General features: G+C 32.7%; 2 protein-coding genes across 7 annotated transcripts in view; one reads left to right on the top strand and one right to left on the bottom strand.

Moving 5' to 3' along the window:
- Positions 1 to 5,341, bottom strand: part of LOC118190978 (ribosome assembly protein METTL17, mitochondrial) — a 166,848-nt gene extending 161,507 nt beyond the window's left edge. The window contains exon 1 of one of the 2 annotated variants that reach the window (XM_085818485.1): positions 4,896 to 5,341. In XM_085818485.1, coding sequence (XP_085674611.1) covers positions 4,896 to 5,048 — 153 coding nt within the window. In that variant the 5' untranslated portion in view covers positions 5,049 to 5,341. The remainder of the gene's footprint in view (positions 1 to 4,895) is intronic. The other variant, XM_085818484.1, reaches the window with a different exon arrangement.
- Positions 5,342 to 6,071: 730 nt separating this feature from the next.
- Positions 6,072 to 24,201, top strand: part of LOC118202161 (targeting protein for Xklp2-like) — a 101,390-nt gene continuing 83,260 nt past the window's right edge. For 3 of the 5 annotated variants that reach the window (XM_085818482.1, XM_035374312.2, XM_085818483.1), the window contains exons 1-3: positions 6,072 to 6,247; positions 6,353 to 6,547; positions 19,242 to 19,476. In XM_085818482.1, coding sequence (XP_085674608.1) covers positions 6,177 to 6,247; positions 6,353 to 6,547; positions 19,242 to 19,476 — 501 coding nt within the window. In that variant the 5' untranslated portion in view covers positions 6,072 to 6,176. The remainder of the gene's footprint in view (positions 6,248 to 6,352; positions 6,548 to 19,241; positions 19,477 to 24,201) is intronic. The other 2 variants (XM_035374311.2, XM_085818481.1) reach the window with 2 other exon arrangements.

Below are 24,201 nucleotides of genomic sequence, written 5' to 3'. Positions count from 1 at the left end.
TGATCTTAAAATCGCCAAAATGTTGACAAGTCGCTAAATTTAGAACCGTTTAATAAAAGAATTCACATCCCCAAAAGCGAAAAGTTGTTTAAGATTTCTTTATTAGAAAAAATGAATTTCAAAATGCTTATATTTCACTTTTTGCTTAGAAACTCAAGTATCCCATCATTTATATTACAAATAGAAACAAATTATAACCCATTCAAAAGATAACCATATGTGTCAGTGAATCGCTAAAAATATTCCTCCAAAATGCTAATTCACACTCAAAATGGCAGTCATAAAAACAGACAGAAATTTCAGATGATTAAAATTAAGGACCTTCTGCTGATTTTGGCCAAAATTAAGGACTTTTAAGGACCAAAATTATCGATTCCAAAAAATTTAAGGACTTTAAAGGACTCTTAAGGACTGTACGAACCCTGTGTTACTGAGAATTACACAAAGCTGAACCCGCACAATTCTCTGGTGTTTTTAAGCGAAAACAGATCACGGTGACCTTCAGAAGAACAGCACAGAAAAATTACAGAATGATTTGAAGAAGAATGTAAGTGTTATATTTTTTAATGTATAATGCAATCCTTATTTAATGATTCAAATTCATATTTTAAATTGCTAAAGTATGTTTTCTTTTCATATGCTGATAATGTTCACCAACTTAAATGAAAATTGATAGTTTGGGAATCTTCTAATAAAAGGCACAGAAACCACTAACTTGCACCTGATACTTTTTTTTACCTTTTCATGTTTAGGAAATGGCCAAATTGTTCTAAGGCTGTTGCGTTAATACGTAAGTACCAAATTCCTTTTCTAAATAATCTTTTAATTATTCCTCCAACATCTTAATGCTAACTAAAGTTATAACAGGCACAGTTAATTTCATTATCTGTGTGTTTTAATTCCAGGCCCAGTTTCATATGGTTTCTCATAGAAAAATTTGGTACTTTTCCGTTTCGCCGGCGCAAATCCCGCCAAGAACTTTATTGCCGACAATATACAATATATACACATAAAAAATGTTAGTTCTAAGAATTTTTTATTTTAAAGGCATAAGCATTTTAATATCATTAATTCAACATCCTGATTTGCCTTTTCATATCACATGACCCCCAAGTGAGCTCATCTTATGCAAACTACGCTACAAAAATCTAATTCTCTCAGTAATTATCTACATTAATTTCAAGTTCAATCTTAATTTTGAATAAAAGTTTAAATGCAAGAATTATTTCAATTCGTACAAATAGCTCACTCAGAAATTATGTAAGTGCTTTACTTCGCTAGTGCATTTTCATTAGAATTGATGAATTTAAACCTTGACTTTGCCTTCTCTATATTTTCGCCTTTGGGTGAGCGGTGTGATTGCATCCTAATTGACTTAATTACAGAGAATGGCCTTAGGGCATAAAATTGAACTACTTGGTAAAAATTATATATGACAGTATTGAAAGAAACAATCAATCTGATAATAAATGGTTGTGAATTGGGTGAATCTTTACATTATGGTAACTTGGCGATTTTTTGGCGAAAATTAGGCGACCAACCCTGCTACAGCAACCTGCTAGTTTTGTTTTGGACGGCATTTTGTTTTCACGAAGTAAAGGCATTTTTTTAAAAATTTTTTTTTTACTCAACAATTTTTCCAACAATCTGCTAGCCGAATTACGCTTATACTATAACTTTTATGGAACAAAAATGCTTAATCATGACGAAGATTAGGTGCGAAATTGGGAGAAAGTGCAGAATCGCACACTGCTTGCCGCGTTTTCAAGAATTGCACATACACGATATCCATGTACACGTCGACCTATTTTCACTTAAAAAAACATCCCAGTATTGCACAAAAATGGCATTGCGCACACTCTTGACTTTATCTGTGTATACATTGACCTATTTTCACTTAAAAAGTCAATCAAAATTGACAAAAATTCAATTCTTCTTACTCTTGTAAAAAGCGACAAACAAATAAGTGGGCGATTCTGCACTTTAGCAGCGAAATTGTTTCTAAGTACTTATTAGCTAAAATCACAATCAGAATTTTCCGGAAAATATCACATTACATGTCTCACAATCTCTCATTTCTCTGAGATAAAATAATCTGTGATTTGAACTGTGTACTTCTCAGATTATTGCTAAAGTCCCAGCTAGTAACCTCTATCGCCTCACCAAAATGTCGCCAAACTACCTGTTACCATATTCTAAAGATTAGCCATGAATTGTTTTGAAAATGAAGCATAAAAGGTTACCAGTGAGGATATTACATTTTGCATTAGTTGTACCATTATTGGCGACCTTAACGCCTGCGCTGGCAAAACGGAAAAGTACCAAAAATTTTAAACAAAAGTTAGAGTCAACATAACTAGAAATTTACAAGCCAAAATTACTTTTAGGGCCAAGTTGAAAATTAACAAATTTCAAATACAGTAATACCTTGGTTATAAGTCTGCCTTGCAATATGTCCAACTTGGTATATGTTCTGTTTGAACATGAGAATTTTTAGTATACTACTTATATTTGGAATATGACTCAAGTTTGATGAGTCACAACCATGCGCACCACATTTGTTCACCTCTTCCGAGGCCTTGCTACAACTGCCTATGAGTGTCAGCACATCTGTTGTTACTATTCAATAAACAATTTACCTTATAACTCTGAAGTTTCAACTGTTGTTTGTTTGTTTTTTTCATTTAAATCTTTTGTAAATTCACTAACAACAAGTTTTAATAAAATTCATGAGAAGAGTTCTGCAATGAAGAAAATTCTTAGGATCGTCATAGAGAACAAAAAAAAAAAAAAAAAAAATGTCAAAAATATGAAGATGGTATGTGCATTTGGCTAGTGCATATTGTATGCTAAGTATGATGATATTTACAATAGCAAAAACTAAAGATGTTATTAAACAGGGCTGTGGATTCAGAGTCATGGAGTCGGGCAGATTTTGGGGTAAAAGGAGTCAGAGCTGGAGTCTCTAAAAACAGGTCGACTCTGACTCCAATTTCCAGTTTTCATTGGACGTTTGAATTTGAAATGAAATTAAAATGAATTAAAAAAATTAATGACAAGCTGAGTTATTTTTATTTATGGACTGCATACATCAATAAATAGTAATTTTCTATTTTACTGACCTATTAATAAATAAATATAAGGGAGGAGGATGGATGTAATATTTGCCATTAATGATTAAACTAATTCATTTAGTTACAAATCTCACTGATAAATTTAGGTAAGCAGCAATAGCAGCAAGAACTCCTAAAATTGATGCCATTCTTAGGAAGCGAGCAGGAAAAGAAGAAATTATTGATCAAGTAATGCAATAAGAAAGTGCATATTTGATGATGAAGAGGTTTTTATAATTAAGAACTTTTTTAGGAGATGTAGATAACCTTAATGTTTCACTAACAGAAAGACTGTGGAATGATCTTGCAGAATTGGAAACTCTTCTTTCTATACCGTATATAGCCACAAAAAAGCTGCAATCTGAAGAATTGACAGGAGGCAAGAATGGGATGTTTGTTCTTTCTGAAATGGACTTTTTATTGCAGAATGATTCATTTCTTCAATGCAGAAAAGAGAAACTAGTTTGCTAGACAATGAGATCTTGCTGGGTTCAATATATGGAGATCCAAAACACCAAATTTTCTTGGATGACAAACAAATTAAAAAGCAAAGAAAGTCATCTATGAACTTTCATTAAGAATGAAATTATTTTCAGAACAATTGGAGAATTCGATTCAGGACAGTCAAATTGCAGAGATTGCAATTGAATCTCTATCATCCTTTTCCACTGATGAATTAGATTTTGAGAAATATTTTTGGATAATATTGAAAAGTCTAAGGCAAAGCGAACTAGAGCATTTAGATATAAAAATGAAAAAATACAAACAAGATTTCTGCACGGATTTTAAAGAAATAGAGAAATATAATTGCGCTTGCAAGACAAATCTTTTAGAACTTCTAAAAATCTATCCTGACAAGTTAAAAGAAGTAGCCCTAACAGTAACAGCTTTTCCTCCTACTCAAGTTAGTGTGGAAAGACTCTTCTCAGCTCTGAAGTTTATCAAATCAGATCTATGGAACTCAAAAGAAAATCTTGCTGAAGCTATACTGTTTCTTAGAAATAACTAATACCAGTTTTTCCATTTCATAATAAATGCTAATTAATATAAATAATTTGCTACACAATAAATTTTTTTTTTTTCTGTAGCATCTATTACTTCTTTTATATTAAAAAAATAAGCTGTAACCCATGTGTATATGTTTACATATATATATATATATATATATATATGAGAGAGTCGAGTCGGAGTCATTAAAATTCCAGGAGTCAGTCATTTTTCCCACCGACTCCACAGCCCTGTTATTAAATCAACAAATGTTATAAAGGGGACAAAATTGAGTACTCAAACAATGATTAGAAATAATAGGGAATGCTAATTTTTCTTTTTTTTTTACCTGGACAACAGAAAAACATGTAAATTATAGTATATTCAGTGCTTCGTTTATGTAAAATATATATTTCAACCACTGCATTTGTATTTTAGTATTAAACAATATTGTAATAGCAACAATCGGAATTTTTTTTATAAGAACAGATCAGTTTTTTCCACCTAACAAAAAAGTTTAGATGGTAATACTCCAAGAATCTGTCTGTATACTGAGGTACCACTGTAGACTCATAAGATTTTTACAAAATTTACTTAACTGATGCAGTCTTACCAGTGAGTACTGTCAGTGATACAGCAATGTATTATACACAAACATTAAAATAATTTTTAATACTTTGTAGCTTACCTAAATATTATTTTCTAGATTTTATAAATTAAAACATACGATACCGTTTCCATAATTAGAAAAAAAGTTCACGTATAAAAATTTAAATGATAGTACTTATGCTATACCTTGTTTAGACAAAAATATCGGCAATCACTTCTGATGTGCACGAAATTTTTCCTCTTATTAAATACAGAAAGAAAACAGCCTTCATCCAACAGTAGTTTTGAGCAGCTTAAGCTCACCGTCATGTATGTTACAGTTTTGGATATAAACTTCATTGTATTATTCGGTAAGTTTTAATAAACTATGAAATCAGCATTTGATTATCAGCATTAAACAATTAAAATGCTTCACCCAAAAAGCATGAACTATATTATTCACATAAGTATTGCATTCAAGATGATATATAATTTCTTAGCCAACAGAACTAAAATTTTATTTTCTTCTGTTACGATTACTGTGGAGAATCTCTAATACTAGAATTTTTATTATAATAGTATGTTATGTTCTTCTATTCTAGGAATCTTCGAAACGTATAATTCAGCTCAAATAAAGAAATGCAAAAAAAAAAAAAAAAAAAAACATGCAACCAATATTATGTTGCCAATTTCATAACGAAAATAAGTAACATAACTTTTCCATAAAAACTAATGCTTCGTCTAGTTAAATCAAATATTAAATTTTGCATATTTAAAGTATATTATGAAAAATTATAGACAAATTGATCGGCTTAAATATGATATTTTCATAAACAAAGCTAATGTTCTATGAAAATTACATTTGGTTTCGGCTTCATTGTAAATGTTACATCAATAGGTATTCTTCGGAGAACAGCCTTGACGCCAAAAAAGAGAGAAACAGCTTATTATCTTTGAAATTATTATTTAGCCCTTTAGAACTACACTGATCTTTGTATTTTACTTTTCTTGCTCTTCAGTCACCAGTTCGAAGGATATGCTTTTCTGATCATAATCTATGATTTATTTTACTGAACTTTCTATTTTAGTAGAACTTTTTATCTATTTCATTATGATATCTGATATGCTAGCATGGTAGTCCGGTTTTGCACCTTTAATCTTTGATCTTCACATAACCTTGGAAACGTTTAAACCATAAAACTTGATAAAAATATTTCTCCTGTTATCACGATACAATTCTGGTCTATGAATTATAAATTTTATTTCTTTTCTCAATTTAGATTTAAATTACTTCTCGTACTGTTACTTAACCATCAAAATAAACTCAGATACCATTAGAATCATAAGATGGCAACAAACATGAACTGTTTTCTGATTGGTTACTTTAGAATTGTTGTCAACTGTAGTAAACTTCAAATAAAGTATATTTGATTCTGTCCTTATCTTAAGTTTTACAATAGCGCAGTTATTTAATTTGAGAAATTCCAAATGAATGTGAGTAGTTTTGACTGCCCACAATATGTCTGCTTCGAATCTGAGTCTTTCCTGGATGATTTTGAGTAAGTTTTCTCGTGTTGAATACGTTAACATCAAATTTGTCGTTATTTACAATTTTCACTTGTACATGAAAACTGTTGCACTAGTTAAATATGAATTTGTTATAGGTGTAAAACGGAAACCTCCGAAATTAAAAATGACAGCAAACAGAAAAGTTCATACTTACTTCGAGAAACTCCATCTCGGTTACTGAATAAAGCAAATATTGAAAATGTGGAGGGATACTTAGAGTTTTCGAAACCTTTAAAATATGTTGCAAGTCCAGAGAATCAAGCAGGAGAGTGTATTCGTGTTCAGTCAAGGTATATTTTTTTAATGTAAATGTTGCATGTAAATACGTCTAATTATATATACATTAAATATAAACATTCTATATTCGCTTTATAAATAAATTGCTTATTTTTTCTTCAAATAATGTAATTTTCATTAAGGATTTTTGTTACTAAGTAATGTGTAATGCTTGCTATCATTAGAACAGGATCGGGTGCTTACGTATTAATACAATCACCTTGCTACAATTCGGTGATTTTTTATATATGTTAAAAGTTACTTAAAGGGTGCAAGTTCGTGTTTTTCGCGAATTTTTATTTTTTTAAAAGATTCCCAGACTTTTGATATTTATTGTAAGTTGCAAATGTTAACAACATATGAAAAGAAAACATACTTTAGTAATTTAAAATATTAAATATTACATGATACATTAAAAAATAAAAACACTTTCAGTTTTCTCCAAATTTTGCTGCAATTTCTTTGTGCTATTCTTTTCCCTAGTACACAGCAGCCTGCTTACACTTAAAGTAACATCAGAAATTTGCAGAGATAACGACATCACACAAGCATGGGGATCAGCTATCTACCAAATGCATCGCCTCATTGTTCCCAATATAAAAAATTCTGTGTTAAGGAATTTTACCTGAGTTGCTATCAAACTTCTTGCACATGTTTTAAATTCAGTGTTGAGGCATAAGATAGACGATTTGTATAAAAATACCATTAGAATACAACAAAAAGAACACATGTGAAAATTGCAATGTTACTTCATTGAAGGATTGTTATGTACATGGCTGCCAAAGGCACATTCTGAAAATTTGCAAGTTCTGTTAAGATGGTTATGATGGCACATAAGTATCTAGGATTGTTTGCTCATTAAGAGCTAGTTATCAATTATAAAATCTTAATTATGTTGTCTTTTAAAATGAAATATAGAAACAACACCGTGAAAATAATTTTATGCTTTGTTTCCCTTCTTTTTATAGCTTATTTATTAATTTTTTCTTGTACATTAATTTTTATTTTGTGAATCTTTGGATTATGGTAACTTGGCGAAAATTTGGTGACCAAACCTGCTACAGCAACCTGCTAGTTTTTTTTTTTTTTTTTGGGGGGGGGGGGGATGCCATTTTGTTTTTACGGAGTAAAGACTTTTTTTTTAACTCAAAATTTTTTCCAACAATCTGCTAGCCGAATTACACTTATGCTAGAACTTTTATCAAACAAAAGTGCTTAATCATGATGAAGATTAGGTACGAAATTGTTTCTAAGTGCTTATTAGCTAAAATCATGGGGAAAGTGCAGAATCGCCCACTGCTTGGTGCGTTTTTAAGAATTGCACATACTCGGTATCCATGTACATGTCAACCAACCTATTTTCACTTAAAAAAATCCCAGAATTGCACAAAAATGGCATTGCGCACACTGTTTACTTTATTCATGTACACATTGACCTATTGTCACTTAAAAAGTCACAGAAAATTGACAAGAATCCAATTCTTCTTAATCTTGTAAAAAGTGCCAAACAAATACGTGGGCGATTCTGCACTTTAGCCAAATCACGATCGGAATTTTCCGGAATGTAGTGGAACGAAAAGTGCACAGAAATTTGTTTTTACAGGGCAAATTTGGTACTCTGTACTTCTCAGATTATTGCTAAAGTCCTAGCTAGTAACCTTTATCACCTTACCAAAATGTCGCCAAACGACCTGTTACCATATTCCAAAGATTTGCCTTTTATTTGTCTTTTCCTAATTTGTTATATTTGCTTGGTGAAAGGAATTTTTGTAGCATTCTTAAGCAATATGGATCACTTTATCAACCATGTGGAACAAGTAAATTACCTAAAAATCTGTTAGTCCATTAAAAAAAGAGCACTGAGGCACAAACTTCGCATTGCACACTCCCTTTGTCCATGTACACATCAATTTATTTTCACTTAAAAAGTCAAAGGAGCACCCAATTCTACAGTAGAGCCAAACAAAAAGTACATAATCTCAATAATCTACATTTTAAATCAAACAATAAAGTAACATTAAAAAAAGGAAATTTATCTTATACATCTAAGCACTACACAAAGCAAGTATCCACTTACCGTATTTAGAAATTTGGTTGATCTTTACATTATAGTAACTTGGCGTTTTTTTGGCGAAAATTTGGCGACCAACTCTCCCACAGCAACCCTCTATTTTTTTTTTCCCACCGCCATTTTGTCTTCACGAAGTAAAGACATGTTTTCTTTTTATCCACTGAATACTTCTTCCAACAATCTACTAGCCGAATTACACTTATGCTAGAAATTTTATCTAACAAAACTGCTTAATCATGACAAATATTCACTGCAAAATTGGGAAAAAGTGCACAATACCATACTCCTTACGCGTTTTTCGAAATAACACATACACATAAACCATGTACACGCCGACTTATTTTTACTTAAAAAAACATCCCAGAATAGCACAAAAATGGCATTGCGCACACTCTTCACTATATCCATGTACACTGCTTTTTTCTCATAAATTAAAAAAATTTCACGAAAATACATGACAATTTTCTCAATCTTTAAACCCGGTAAAAAGAACATATATGAAATTACCTGATCGCGAAAAAGTATTTACCCTTTTCAAATATGAACATTTCCACATATAAAATAAATAAAATATCCAAAAACTTTTACCTTTAAATCATCTATTACATTATACACGTCACCAACGAATTCATACCGCAAGCATTACAAATACTTAGTATCAAATATTTAAATTATTTCCATGCACGTTTACTTCAACTTAAACGTATACCAAATTCCTACAAACATAAAATTCACAAAATAACTATCATTTAATTAAAATATCACTAAACCATGTACACGCCGACTTATTTTTACTTAAAAAAACATCACAGAATTGCACAAAAATGGCATTGCGCACACTCTTCACTATATCCATGTACACTGCTTTTTTCTCATAAATTAGAAAAATTTCACGAAAATACATGACAATTTTCTCAATCTTTAAACCCGGTAAAAAGAACATATATGTCAGATATTTATATTATTTCCATGCACGTTTACTTCAACTAAAACGTATACCAAATTCCTACAAACATAAAATTCACAAAATAACTATCATTTAATTAAAATATAATTAAATTCAAAAACACTACTTAAAATATAAATGAGCACATACATAAATACCCAATTTGAATTCACTTTAGTTACGGCCATGGGATCCAAAAATTCACGAACACTGTTTCACACAACACAGAATAAAGCCAAATACAAAATTTCCAGATATTTTCCCGATTTCCCCCCTTTTCCGATTAAAGAACCGTAATTCGTCCATTAATATCACATGACATATCCCATGATCTCTCATTTCCCTCACACAAAATAATGCGTAATCAGAACTGAGTACTGCTCACATTATTACCAAAGTGCCAGGTAGTAACCTTTATCGCCTCCAAAATGTCGCCAGACTACCAGTTACCATATTGTAAAGATCAACTAGAAATTTCTGTGTCTTCAGTCTGTGGCACACAAAATTCCTTAACAGCATCCAAAAACTTCCTAAAATTATCTGAACTAGAATCTGTATATCAGCATCGCCATGTAAATTGACAAAAATATGGGTTCGCTTTGTAAACCCACAATCACGTAAAAATCAAAATGTCAGTCATACTTAAACGACTTTTCTCGAACAATGTTCCCTTTCTGATCAAATGCTTTATCTGGTAACCATTTGAACTTTTCTTCTGACAACCCTATTGAAAACCATCTGAATGATCTTTTCATTCCACCAGATGCATTTCCTTCCTACAAGCAGGACACTTATAATGGCTACTGAGTAAATCTTCATTTGCACACCGGTCAATTCTTGTCCTCTTTAGTTCCGAATTGTACAGAAACTTCAAATTAATCTTACCACATTCAGCCATTCTACTGTGTATATCCCAAAACAAGCAATGTACTTCCTAACCAACACACACCACAAGCCCTTACAAATCTTTTCCCTTCATTCAAAATTTACCACAATTACGCAACTGATTAGGTCATAATAGGGTTTTCCATAACATTCAATTCCTCAGGTGAAATGAACAACTTGACAATTGATGAAACAACTTCATGGTAATACAAGGAGCAGCCTTCAATCTACTCTAACAGATTTCCTTTATTGGGAAGTAAAGGATTTTGAGATGCAATGTGAAAAGCTGTCCCGCAGGAAAATGATCTTCATCATAGATTCAACATCTGGCATACAAGCACAGAAAATCAAATGACTTTGGGATGTAGCTAAATGTCAAAATAAAAGCCAAAGAGGAATGTTTTCCTGTTTGGAAGGATGTGTGTAACATCATTATTTAGGGTGGCACATATTTAATTCCATAATAGCAGGTAATAGTTTTTAAATTACCACTCCGCAAAGGTAACTATGTTATGTTCTCCTCACATTTGGGTTTTAATTTTTTGAAGGTTGTCATAATGTTTTCTAATTTTCTCCAAATTAATCTCAGGTGTTGCCAAATTTCAACAAAGCATATATGTTGGTCCTTTAATAAGAAAATATCTTTATCTAATTCCTTACTTCCTTCTAGAATTTTTAATTTATAATGCCATAGTGTAATTTTATCGAATCAGGTGGCTTGGGCATATTTTTAGATGTGACGATTTGAACTCTGTTAAAAAGGTGACCTTTGCTGCAAGTGTAGAGGGTACCAGGAAAAGAGAAAGACCTCACATAAGATAGATAGACTGTGTGGAGATAGGTATCAAGACTCTAAAAATCAAGTGTTGGTGGAACTGGTAGCGACTAATCGTATTCTTTGGAGGTAGCTTATTGAGACAGCTTTGACCTGCAATAGGCTATAGTGTAATTGAAGAACTAGACTGCCATAGTGTAAATAACATGACTTGTCTGTTGTAGAAAAAAATATATGTTTTTAGAATAGGTATGAGTGACAAGTCCCTGGCAGACCAAAAGAGTGCGAGTTGTGCAGTTTTAGGCATCAGTATTTCAGAAAACTGAATTCAAGACTGTGTAAGAATATCATTATATCTCAATGTGAAGTAATAAAGCATTGATATCAACTTCTGACCAATGATAATTCTGAAAGTATCATTGTAAACTGATGAAGGAAAAAAACAGCAAAAACTGAATTGTCTTATTTCAAAGTTTGCAATGCAGTTCAGCTTACAATGAAATGATGTGAAAAACAAATCAATAGTGATCCAAAGGGTATATTGAATTACAAGTATTGCATGATTCAGCAGCTTCCAAATGTCACACGAACCTGCATAACCTCCTATTTAAAGCTAACATAATTTGAATTTAGGGTAAAAATTTGTTATATTTGCTAATAAGATTAACAGTTTTAACTGGATATTTAATGTAAAGCAATATAACTAGTTGAAGTTCAATATGCATCTGCTTTTTATATTAAAAGGAAGAAACTGTAAGCTATACGAATAAGCAAATCTCATCTTAATAGAGGTAACCACCTCTGCCCTTCATAGAAGCCATAAAATTATGTTCTTTGAACGGTCAAATGCATCAGAGGTCAACAACTGCCATTCTTCTAATAGTGCGGTTCTTTGATAAAAGTAAGAGGAAGTACATAGGTAGAGATAGCATGTTCAGTTGCTACTCAAGGTTTAGATAGAGCTGAAGTCAGGTGAATATAATGGCCCACTCCATGCAGGCCAGTGCTTTCATTTTCAAGGTACTAGGATATAGAACACATAATGGCAAACTGCATATTCAGTTGCATCAATATTAAACGAATTTCACATACTGTGCAAGCCCAAAAGAGAATTTTGCGTAATTACAACTTTGGTACAATTTTAAAAGAAGATAAATATGGTGTGTGGTTGATATTGTGTCATCTGGGCGTGAACAGTTCGGATTTTTAAAACTTGTTAAGTTGTAAGTTGCTTTTTTACTTAGAGGGTAACTATCGATTGTAAGCTACTCAAATTTTCATTTAAGAATGGTTACAAAACAGGAAACATTACAGGATATATTAGCTGATTCTTTATTGAATATACTTGTGAGGAATAAAAGCAGTTGTGTATGGTAAATAATTATATATTCCATTAGTATATACTTTAACAAATTAAAGAATAAATCCAGTTTAAATTACTGAATTAAAATTAAGGAAATTATTATAAATAACTAATATTAAGTATAACTTAATAAACCAAAATGAAATGAAACAGAAGCAAATGCATTAAGCATCAATAAATTTCAGTAGTATAGTAATTACATAAGCATGTGCTTATTTTGCTTAATGACTGATCTAACTCTGTCTGCAGTGTAGTCTCATAATTAGATTAAAAATTTCGTTCTGACACCTTTGGGCTATTGCAGTTACCTCCGAAATGTGCAAGTCAGTGCAACAGCTCGAAGAAAATCCACCTCGCAGAATCTGCTACTTTAAAATAAGCACCTTAAAGTCTTTTCCCCCTCCATTTTTTTAACATAACCTGGTATTATTAGGCTCATTTTATGTTTCTTCTTTTCACATCTTCAACTGTTTATCAATTCCAATATAAATGTTGACTAATTTATGCACAGTATGTTGGATCCGTGATCTGCTGTCCAATGTTTATATTGATGGATCTGCTTTAGTAGTGTTCCTGTGTTTTTGATGCTGAAAGTATGCAACTCATAGTATCCATGCAGTCCTTTCTGGTGTTTGCTACATAATAGCTGCAGATATTAGCGTTCTAGTTGTTGTAATAATGATGGTAAAAGTTAGTTATTGGATATACCATAATTTCCGGAAGAAACGCCGTGGCGTTTACGTGTTTAAAACTTAAATTTTCAGCAGGTGCGGCGTTTAGGTGCACTAAAAATAAAATATTTCCTATGATGGTCATTGTACATAGTTTGGATGGCCTTGTTATTGTGCATAGACTGGTGCTGTTCCCACACAAAAGACCACTCAGTTGCTTTTTGCGAACGTTATTTTGTTTACATTCTTTCCCTTGAACAGACCTACATGCCTTATTCACCCTAAACAAGATCTCAGAACAATAACATTCTTCCCCCTTTCAAATCAACATTCTCATCAGTTTGAATAGTCTCTCTCCTCTGCCATTCAATGAATCTTCCAGGACCCATCCTCTCCCCACCCCCGCCTTTTCTGCAATTTTTTTCAAAGGCGGACACGACACCAACTGCCTCGCAATAACGAACTCTGATGTATTTCCCCTTCAGCATGAATGGATTTTTCTTGGCATTCTGCCAAATACAGATCCCATCAGTTTGGGTACAAGTACTTGTTGGATAGTTTTTAAGTAAGAAGGGAGTGGAAAATTTTTGAAAATGTCTCTAAACGGCACAGAAGCTATACATTTCTTACCTTTAATTTATTTTTGAGTTATGGTTTCATTTCATGCATTTTTCTTAACTGGTATGTCATATATCAGGACTTAGGTTGAGCTTTTGCATCTATATGGCCCACGACGATGTCACGCACAATTTAATCTATTGTGGCGTTTCTGTATAATTTTAATTTTTTTCCCGCCATTTATTATTAAGGATTAAGCAATTTGTCGAATGTGTCTACTCTTACATATGCATCACGTATTTTCACGTTCAATTAAGACAGAAGAAAACACCAGAGACAAACTCCTGCTGTGGTTATAACTTTCGTTCAAATAAGACAGTGTGCTAGGAGGAAGGGCCACTCAGACCTGATAAGCTCGAGGCTCCCTTAACACAGTTAAACTACCCAACCCTAGAGGCAATCCAAGAGGCCGCTAACCGGTCGAGCCGACGAGCTGAGATTCAGTCGACAGGAATACTTAGCAACTCACATTCCACGTTCCTATTCTGGAGGGATGGTAAAAACATCTGCTATCAAAAGGGATCCCAATGTCAGACAGCAGAATGAAACACTTAAACACTGTCAGACAGACCGGGCCAGCAATCCGGCCTGCTAGCACTGCGTCATCATATACAGATGTCGGCCTAAGGTGCCCCCCGGGGAACCATGGAAGGATATGAATATGGAGTTTTGAGGCTCCAGGCACCCATTGGAAACCTCAAGCAGTTTAAAGGCTCGCTGAATTCGCCAACTCCACCAATGGGGGTGTTTCACCCCAGACAACCATGAATATTTGACTATATAGTTCAACCACAACTAGACAAGAACGCCATATGGCCCCTGTTGAGCTTGAAATAGCCATCACTTGCAATGACTCTAGTCCTATGGAGACTGATTTTAAACACCCGTGGCCGAGACTGCCTAAATACAGATCCTAATCAGTTGCTTCCTGGTTTTTACCTGAGTCGACCCCCGAGGAGTATACAAATAAAATAAGAATTTTCCTGTTCAGACAAGCAGTGAGACTGCTTGTTTTAATGATTGCACGGCGGCTTGAGCGCCGACCTCCAACAACAGTATGAACTTGCTTTTGAATTGCTTGATGCAGCTTGAATGCTGCAGATTAGATGTTAAATAGATTTCAGTTAAATAGATTTCAGATTAGATTAATTTGGTTTGGTATTCTTATAAATTCCTTTTCAAACTAGATTGAATGTTGAACTTTGTTAGGTATGCCGTGTCATTATTGCCTTTTGTACATTTTGGAACATCATTTGAGCCTGGACTAGAATTAAGAAGAAACTAATTAGAATTAAGAAGGACTAGAATTGCGGGGCATGACTCCACCTGCCCCGCAATAACGAACTCTTACATATTTCCTCTTCAGCATGAATGGATTTTTCTTGGCATTCTGCCAGATACAAATCCCATCAGTTTGGGTACAAGTACCTGTTGGATAGTTTTTAAGTAAGAAGGGAGCGGAAAATTGTTGAAAATGTCTCTAAACGGCACAGAAGCTATACTGCTGGTTTTAAGCTTAATGTAATTTCATGTGCTGAACAAATTGGAAATCGAGCAGCAGCTCGAGAGTTTGAAGTGGACGACAGATGTATTCAACGTTGGAGAACTGAAATGAACTTCATAAAAATATGCCACAACAGAAACGAGCCAAAAGAAGTACTGTAAGGTGGCCAAATCTAGAGGACGACCTTGCAAACTGGATAAAGGAGCAACGAGGAAAGGGAATGGCAATTTCAAATGTAAAAATTATCTTAAAAGCAAAATTTATAGCAAAACGAAGGAACATAAATGATTTCAAAGGAGGTGTAGCAGATTTATGAAAAGAAAAATATTTCTGTGCGTACTAGAACAACAGTCGGGTAACAATTAACAATGGAACGGCAGGATAAAAAGTCATCTTTTCTAAAATATGTGACAGCTATTATCGACAAAAAAAACTTCTTCGGTCACAGATAATAAATATGGATGAAACGCCGTTAGCTTTCGACTCTCCTGCAAACAGAAGTGTTGATGAAACTGGTGCAAAAACTGTATCTGTGTTTATGACGGGCATGAAAGAACGTCATTTACATATGTGTTAGCTTGTGCCGCAAACAGTGACAAGCTAAAGCCGATAATCATTTTTAAACGAAAGACTATTCCGAAGGGAGATTTTCCTAACGATGTAATTATTTATGCAAATGAGAACGGCTAGATGTGCGAAACAATCATGCATGAGTGGCTACAAAAAGTTTTGCAGTGTCGTATGGGATCTTTTTTCCAACCAAAGGGGTTATTGATAATGGATTCCATGCGTGATCATCTCTTTGAGTCAGTGAAAACCAGATGTCAAAAATTGTCTACGACCGAAGCAATAATACCTGGTGGTTTGACAAAAATCTTACAACCATTAGATTTGTCAGGTAATAAATCCTTCAAAGCTGTGGGAGTGAAGGGCGAGTGAAGGATTGTATACGTAAACCAAAAGTGGTAAAATGCGTAGAGCGTCTTTTGAAGAAATTGCAAAGTGGGCAGGAAGTGCGTGGAAATCGGTAGAAACATCGTCAATAATAGCAGGGTTCAAAGAAGCTGAAATTATATCCTTAGATAAAGAGACTGTAAACCAAGAGGATGAATGTGACGATCTGGAAGACTTAGATCAGGATTTACTAAATCTTTTTAATTCAGATAGTGAAGATAGGTTGAGTTTTTGCATCTATATGGCCCACGACAATGTCACGCGCAATTTAATCTATTGCGGCGTTTCTGTGTAATTTTTATTTTTTTCCCGCCATTTTTCTCGAGTGCGGCGTTTACGCTGATGCGGCCTTTCTTCCGGAAATTACAGTAAGTTGACGATTTCCGTGAAAAATTTTTAAAGATCAACAAAATTTTGGATATTTGTCATACGTCAGCAAACATTATCAGCATATCAAAAGAAAACACACTTTAGCAATTTAAAATGCAAATTCTAATTATTAAATAAGAATTATATGATACATTGAAAAAATGAGGAAAGAAGTAGTCAACGAGGGAAGAAGAAAGTACGTTAGTACTAAAAGTAATATATTAGTGAAAAGTGCTGCTAGATTTTAATTGAAGATTAAAAGTATTGTAGATCCAACTCATCAGTTAGAAAAAATCCTTCTGTAATTTTTTCCTCCCATAGAAATCTATTTTTCCTTTATAAAAAAGACGGAGACTTCCACAAATTTGATATCATGATTTCACAAAAACAGTTGAAACTCCAGTGTAATAAAGTAGGATTCCATTTTCACCACTTTAAAAATAACAAATAGCAATCAGAAACAAAGAATATATAACCAAGAGAGAAATATCCCTCAATCGCACTGATTTGAATAAAAAGATTGCCTGAATAATACAGTCAAAAATCCAGACGTCCATTATCTGGAATGATCTAAAATCCGAACCTCAAAACCATCAACAGCGTTTTTCTTGTAGGTTTTAATGCATGCCCATTTCATCCCCCCCCCCCCCGCATCTGATAAAACATCTGGAAAGTCCCAATTCTTAATTTCACTTCAACACTAAATAAAATACCTTGTTTGAAGAAATAATCGTTTTACCATAAATTTGTATGATCAGTAATTTGGTTTCGTTGCTGTGTATCTGCTTGGCACACATCTCAAACCGAAACATTCCACATACATACATCATTGATCAGACTCCAACCTGGCGAATCATTATTTATTATACTTTCCTTTCATCACCGCATGTTTATTAAAACATGACAACTTGAGTAATGACTCATGTAGCGATGTGTAGGCAATTTTTTTTTATGTTAGTAATTGAATAATAAAGGAATATGGTAACCTTTTATGTTGACATTACCCTTGACTATGATTACAGATTTAACTTAAATGCACTAAAAAATGTTGATGAGGAAAAATTTGACAAAACATTCTTTCTATATGCTAAAAAGAGATTTTGTTGATGATACTCATAGACCCAAAGATTGCATTAAGGGCTATTTGAATTAAGAATAACTGATTTGTTATTCACATAAACTCAGAACCAGCACTCGTACGGCTGCACTGAGTCGCAGAATTTAGGACCCACAGAGACTGCATCATGTGGTAAGATAGCTAGCACCTGTCTTCAATAAGGCTTAAGTATATGTGGGAATTTATTTATTCAGAACTCTGATAAACCTTAACCATGTGCAAGAAATAAACATAAGTATAATAAGTAACTAAACTAATGCAATTCAGGCTTAATTGTCTCAGTGTGTGATAGAAGCAAGATAAAATTTAACAGAACAACTTGTGATTAGTCGCTAAGCTCATGATACCTAACCAAATGTGTATAGTGAAGGACAGCTAAATTTGATGACAATAGCCGCTAATTTTAAAGGTTTTCCAATATCGCAAAACAAAGGTGAAATTTTCCAATTAACGGATTTTGTAAAGAAATGTGGAGAAGCAGTAATAAATGAAGATGATATAAAAGTTTTTCATTGTGACAATGCTTCTCAACCATCAATCAATCAATGAATGGTGAAATCTGGGGTATGGTTCTAGATACAGAAAGTACCGCTACCAACAGAGAAGTTACTAAAAATGAGAAAATTTTGATTGACAAGTTAGTCGGAATTCTCAAAACAGCAATTACAGGACTTCAACTATGTAACAATAAGAGATTATGTCTGTCTACAGCATTAAAGAGAAAGTATTAGCACAAAAAAAGAAGCAACTTATATTGAAAGAAATGTTTAATAAGGTAAACAAATAAATATTAAGCTGTTTTTTAAATTTTGATAACCTTTCGATCATAAACACTTCATTATTTCATAAATCACAATTTCATAGTTTAAATTTTATAACTGCTACATGCCATCTTATTAGATTTAAACTGATGATCAAATATCCGGAATTGCTGAAGTCTCGACAAGTCCGAATTTCGGGCTTTGTACTGTATTATCTAACAATGAAAGCAAGGTAGAGAAAAAATTGAATATTATGTTAATACATTAATAAATAAGAGAGAATTGAATAAGGGTACATTTGATTTTGATAGTTTGTTTTGCATACTGATGAAATTAATTTTCAATCGGAATACTTTTTTTTTCAGTTGAATTTTTTTTATATATATATATATATGAATTATATTTCCTGCTGTAAAAGTTACACTTTGTAATTTATTTATTTTGCAAATCATTTCAGATAAGATTAAGCTGTAGCAAACTGTATTAATAACAAAACTACAAGAAAAGAGCTTTGGTCTTAGTACCCTTTAAATAGGAGAACATTTAGTCTAATGAATGATAGAATTTTTTCACTGTAGAGTTATAAAAGCAATGAATCTTGATCTGCCTATTTGTCAAAAGGTATTTTGTTTGAGCTGTATGTTTAATTAATTGACTTATTTCTGTTCTTTTAGCTCTCCAGTAGTATTACAAGAGTCCACTAACCTAACATCAGATTTTCCAGTATTAAGGAAACAAAAGACTTCAAGTAATGCTAATTTGCCCCATAAGGTATGCAAGTCAACTATTCCAAAACCATTCCAGTTCAAAACAAATGATCGTGTAAAGGACAAACCTCATAAGAATTCTGATTATAAAGAACAAGATTTCAAAATGCAGCTTCGGAAGAATACGCTTACTCAGACTGCAGTAAGTATTTGGACTTATATTATTAAATAAATTAGTCTTATTAGTTGTACATTTATTTTTAGGTAAATTATTTATATCTGCATTTGGGTACTAATATTAGAAAAAAAAAATTTCTATTGTGCATCTTCTAATTTTGATATTATGATTTCAGATATAATCTTCTTAATATTTAACAAAATTTGTGCCTTTAATAAACTTGATATACAATGAATATTTTTTGAAATATTTTGGTCCTACTGTATGAAGAAGTAAACTTTCCAGACGAGAATTTTACTCTCTTTGGGGGAAAAGCCGTATTTATTTAGATATCACTTATGTAAAAATAAATTATATATGAAACATGTTGCTCATATTTAACATGCTTTGAAATGTCACTTCTGCACAACAGATAGAATATAAGCAAATGTAATATCCAAGAAGGTTATTAAATAAAAGTATTATTGCAATATCCAGGAAAAGTCTGTCTGGGCTCCTTCAAAACTGTTACTATCATGTCTTTATCTGTCTCTAAACAACTAGGTTTTACCTGTATTTATTATACTGCTTTGGCCCACTAATGACCGAGTGGTTAGGATAGTTGAATGTTGGGAGTTCAGCCTGGGTTCGATGCCAAGTGAACTTTTCCCATGTATAACAGAAATACAAGTCGGTTTACCTTCAAAATTCCTCTGCAAAGGCATTTATCACCTTAGGCAGGTAACCCTTGTGTGCTTTGCCATTTTTCTGTTTCTGTCTGTAACTTAACCTATTTTCTGTTTATGTGAGTAAGCTATACCATTAAAAGCATGATGGAAACCGGAAATTACATGAGAGTATAACCCTTTTTGTAAAACTGGATAGGATTTAATTTTTGTCATATTAAAAGCATAATTATGTACTAGTGTAACCATCTTGGTTCTGTGATGTTTTTCTGTAGCGAAATAGCAGATGAGCTTCTTTATAAAACATAAAATTTTATTCTCAATTCACAAATATAGATAATTTACAGGGGTGTTTGTGCTCCGGGGATTTTGAACTTCGATACCTGGAAATTCCGGGGATCGTCGTTCAAAAGGAAGTAGGAATAATAATGAATTATTTATTTTGATCTGGGTAATTTTGTTTGCTTTGAAAGCAGAAAACGCAAGGTCAGTGTGTGTGGTGAAAACTTTTCCTTTCTTTCTCCAAAGGCAGTGATAATGCATGAAAAGAGGGAAAAAACTTCTTTTTTGTTCTTTCCTTATTGCGAGTTACGACTCATTCCTCCGGTTCTCGGACATTCTCTTCTGGATTCTTTTCGGCAAGTAGGCGCGGCAGAAAAAAAAGGGAGAGACTTCGTTCGACCAGATGTGCGATCACGTGACTCTGGGTTCAAAGGTCTTATCTCTCCTGGCGTGGCACCAATAAGTAGAGAAGGGGGATTTTTCGCCGTATTAGCTATTTGTCATTGATCGCTTCTCAACTTTTTTTTCTCCACTGTGTAAAATTTTCGTTTCATTTATTGATGCACGTGTAAATTTTTCGTTTCCTTTATTGAAATATTTTTTTTTTTATTTATGTACGCAAGAGAATTTCACTATGAAATTTCTCGATATAAATAGTGATATTATACAATTAGAAGAAGGTGTCCGGAATGCATTTAGGTGGAATTGGATTGAACGGAGAGATGGTAATGCAGATACCATCACCACATGGTGCAAGAAAATAAATGTTGCTGGACAAGCATATTGTGTTTTTTGTAACTCACTGCTGAAGTATGGTGGGGAAGGATTCAAGGCTTTCACAAATCATTCTAAAACTGTGACGCACATAAAATATTCAAAGTGCATTAGACATTCAATGATTTTAAGTAATTATACTAATTAATGACTTACTGGAGACTGATGCTCGGCCATTGGATATAGTGACAAGAAAAGCACGCCAAGAGGTATGTATTAATAACTTCGTTTATCGCCGAGAATTCTTTCTTTCAATGTAGCTCCCAATTTAATTGAACTCTGCAAACAGTTGAGCTGCGATCAGAGGGCACTAAACTCATTGGAAATGTCCAGGACTACTGCATGTTATAAGATGAAATATGGGCTCGCAAAAACTATTAAGGAAAATATCATTAAAACTTTAAAGGAGACTCCATTTTCTCTAAATTTGGATGAAAGTACTAGCAATGCTCAAGAAAGTATACTGGCAATATTGGTGCAGTTTTATACAACAATCAAAATGAAATAGTAGTTCATCATTTTGCATCTCTAAAGATGGAATCTTGCAATTCAGAAGCTGTTTTTAAAGCAGTTGTTAATACTATTGAAGATAATAATATTCCATGGGCAAACTTATTAATGGACTCGTGTAACACCATGCGTGGGAAAAAAAAAGGGTATTGAAACCAGACTACGATCAAACTTATTAATGGACTCGTGTAACACCATGCGTGGGAAAAAAAAGGGTATTGAAACCAGACTACGATCAAACAAAGCACCTCACTTATTAGATATTGATGGTGACACATGTCACACAGCTAATAACTGTGCAAAAAAATTTGCTTCATGTTTTGATAGATACTTAGAAGATTTGTTTGATGACATCTATTTTGATATGAAAAGCTGCAGTAAAAGAGAAAATTTTTTCAAAATCTGTGAATCCCTTGCCATTAAAAAACTTAAGCCCTTGAAGAGACCAGACCATAGGTGGGTGTACATTTTATGTGTTTTAGAAAGAATCAAAGATCTGTGGGATGCTCTTATTGCATTTTATTTTCACTACTTGGATAAAACTGATAAAGGGGATTATTTTTCTTATGTTGAAACTGTATACAATAAAAGAAATATTTCTGCAGCTCAGAAAAAAATTGTTGAAGGGGTGTATTCTTGCTTGCATTCCCAACAACTCACAAATGATGCTTTAGCTCGGAAAAAAAGAATACTAAATGGGTTATTTGTTATGCAAAACAAAACTTTATTGCATATGGCATTATATTCAGCAGTGTTACCAGAGTTCAACACATATATTAAATTATTTGAAACAAAAAAGCCAATGCTTCATTTAATACATTCCAGTATTTATAAATTGATGGCAAAATTTTTCACTTTTTTTTATGAAACCAGAAAATATAGAGTGCACATCTTATAATGATTTATTAAAGGTTGATGTCACAAATCCAGAATTCCATCTACCTAGCAAAGTAATATTTACTGGTGCAGAAGCTTCCACTCTCCTGAAGAAATTATCAAAAAATCATCCAATAGCAAAAGAATTCCAAATTTCTCTGATGAAAGCTTATACTAATACAGCACAGCATATGAAACAGAAATTACCCCTTAAAAATTCATATCTAATTAGTTTTACAGCATTATATCCAGAGCTAAGAGGTAAAACCAGTACAATATTAGCTTTTGAAAAATTATCATCTTTTATGTCCCATATTTTTAGTGATAATGAAAAGTCAAAAGTAGAAGCTGAAATAAGGTTATACCAGAGTGATATTGATATCACCAAAGAAATGCTCTACACATCTGATGAAAGTGGAAATCAAGTCAAGTGTACAATTGATAAATATTGGTCTAAAGTTTTTAATTTAAAAGATGATTTCACAAATGATTATAAGTATCCTACATTGGCTAAATTGGTCAAAGCCTGCCTTAGCTGCTTCCATGGCCCATTAGTGGAAAGTGCATTCAACTTAATGGATACACTTGTCACTGACTATAGAACCTCTCTTAAGATTGATTCCCTAGATGCAGTGCAGATTATTAAATATGATTTAATGGCTTCTAAAGAAACCTCATGTGAAAAATATGGCTAAAAAAATCCAATGACTGATCCAATTCACAAAGATCTCTTACTGAATATGAACAGAAGTTGGAAAACATATCAAGAGGACTTAAAAACATGTATTTCAGATGAGTCACCTATAAAAGTCTCTGAAAAACCTTCTACATTAGCATAAAAATATACAGAAAAGCAAACTGCTTCTACTTCTGCATGTGCAGTTCTCGAGGAAATTTCTTCAACTGTAAATGAGGAAAATAAAAGTCAACCTTCCTGCAATTATGAAGTCCACCACAAAAGAGAAAGCAAGCCCACAAACATCAGAAAATAAAAAAAAGCAGCAGAAATTAGATAATTTTTTTTAAAGAATTAATTCAGGTAATTTAAAATATTTACATAAAATGTAGTAGTTTACATGCTTGAAAATTTATGGTTATTAATTTTGCAAAAAAAGTAATTCATTGAACTTTTATAATTAGGTCATTCAATACTTCATAATTGTAATTTTTCATTCCCCCCCTGAATTTAAATTCAATCCTATCCGTTACAGCTACACTCCAGCTTACTATTACAGTTTCTTTTTCTATAAAATTTTCATACATGTACTAGTTGGTAAAACTTTCATTAAAAAAATTACAAGATTTCTGGCGTTGCTCTGCAACGGTTACACAATACAAATATGGCGTTAACACTCCAGTATCAAGGATAATAAATATAATTATCTGTTAAATACTAAAATATTACAACCTCCCACCCCATCCAGATAAACTTTTAATTTATATTTTTATAAAATAATGTTTACATTTCCCCCCCCCAAAAAGAATATCAACACAATACATAATTGAAATACAACAAATAACATAGTAACATACACTCAGGAAGAGAGGAAAGAACAAAATATATTTTTTTTTTTTATCTATGTGGAGAAACAAATTATTTAATCAGGCCAGTAAGTACAACTTAATGGTCTACATTGTTATG

The sequence above is a fragment of the Stegodyphus dumicola genome, chromosome 6 (assembly GCF_044657685.1).
Source record: "Stegodyphus dumicola isolate Sdum_Otavi_A_Nest chromosome 6, ASM4465768v1".
Classification (NCBI taxonomy): Eukaryota; Metazoa; Arthropoda; class Arachnida; order Araneae; family Eresidae; genus Stegodyphus; species Stegodyphus dumicola.
Note: the sequence above shows the minus strand (reverse complement) of the source record. Positions and strands in the feature narration are given on the sequence as shown.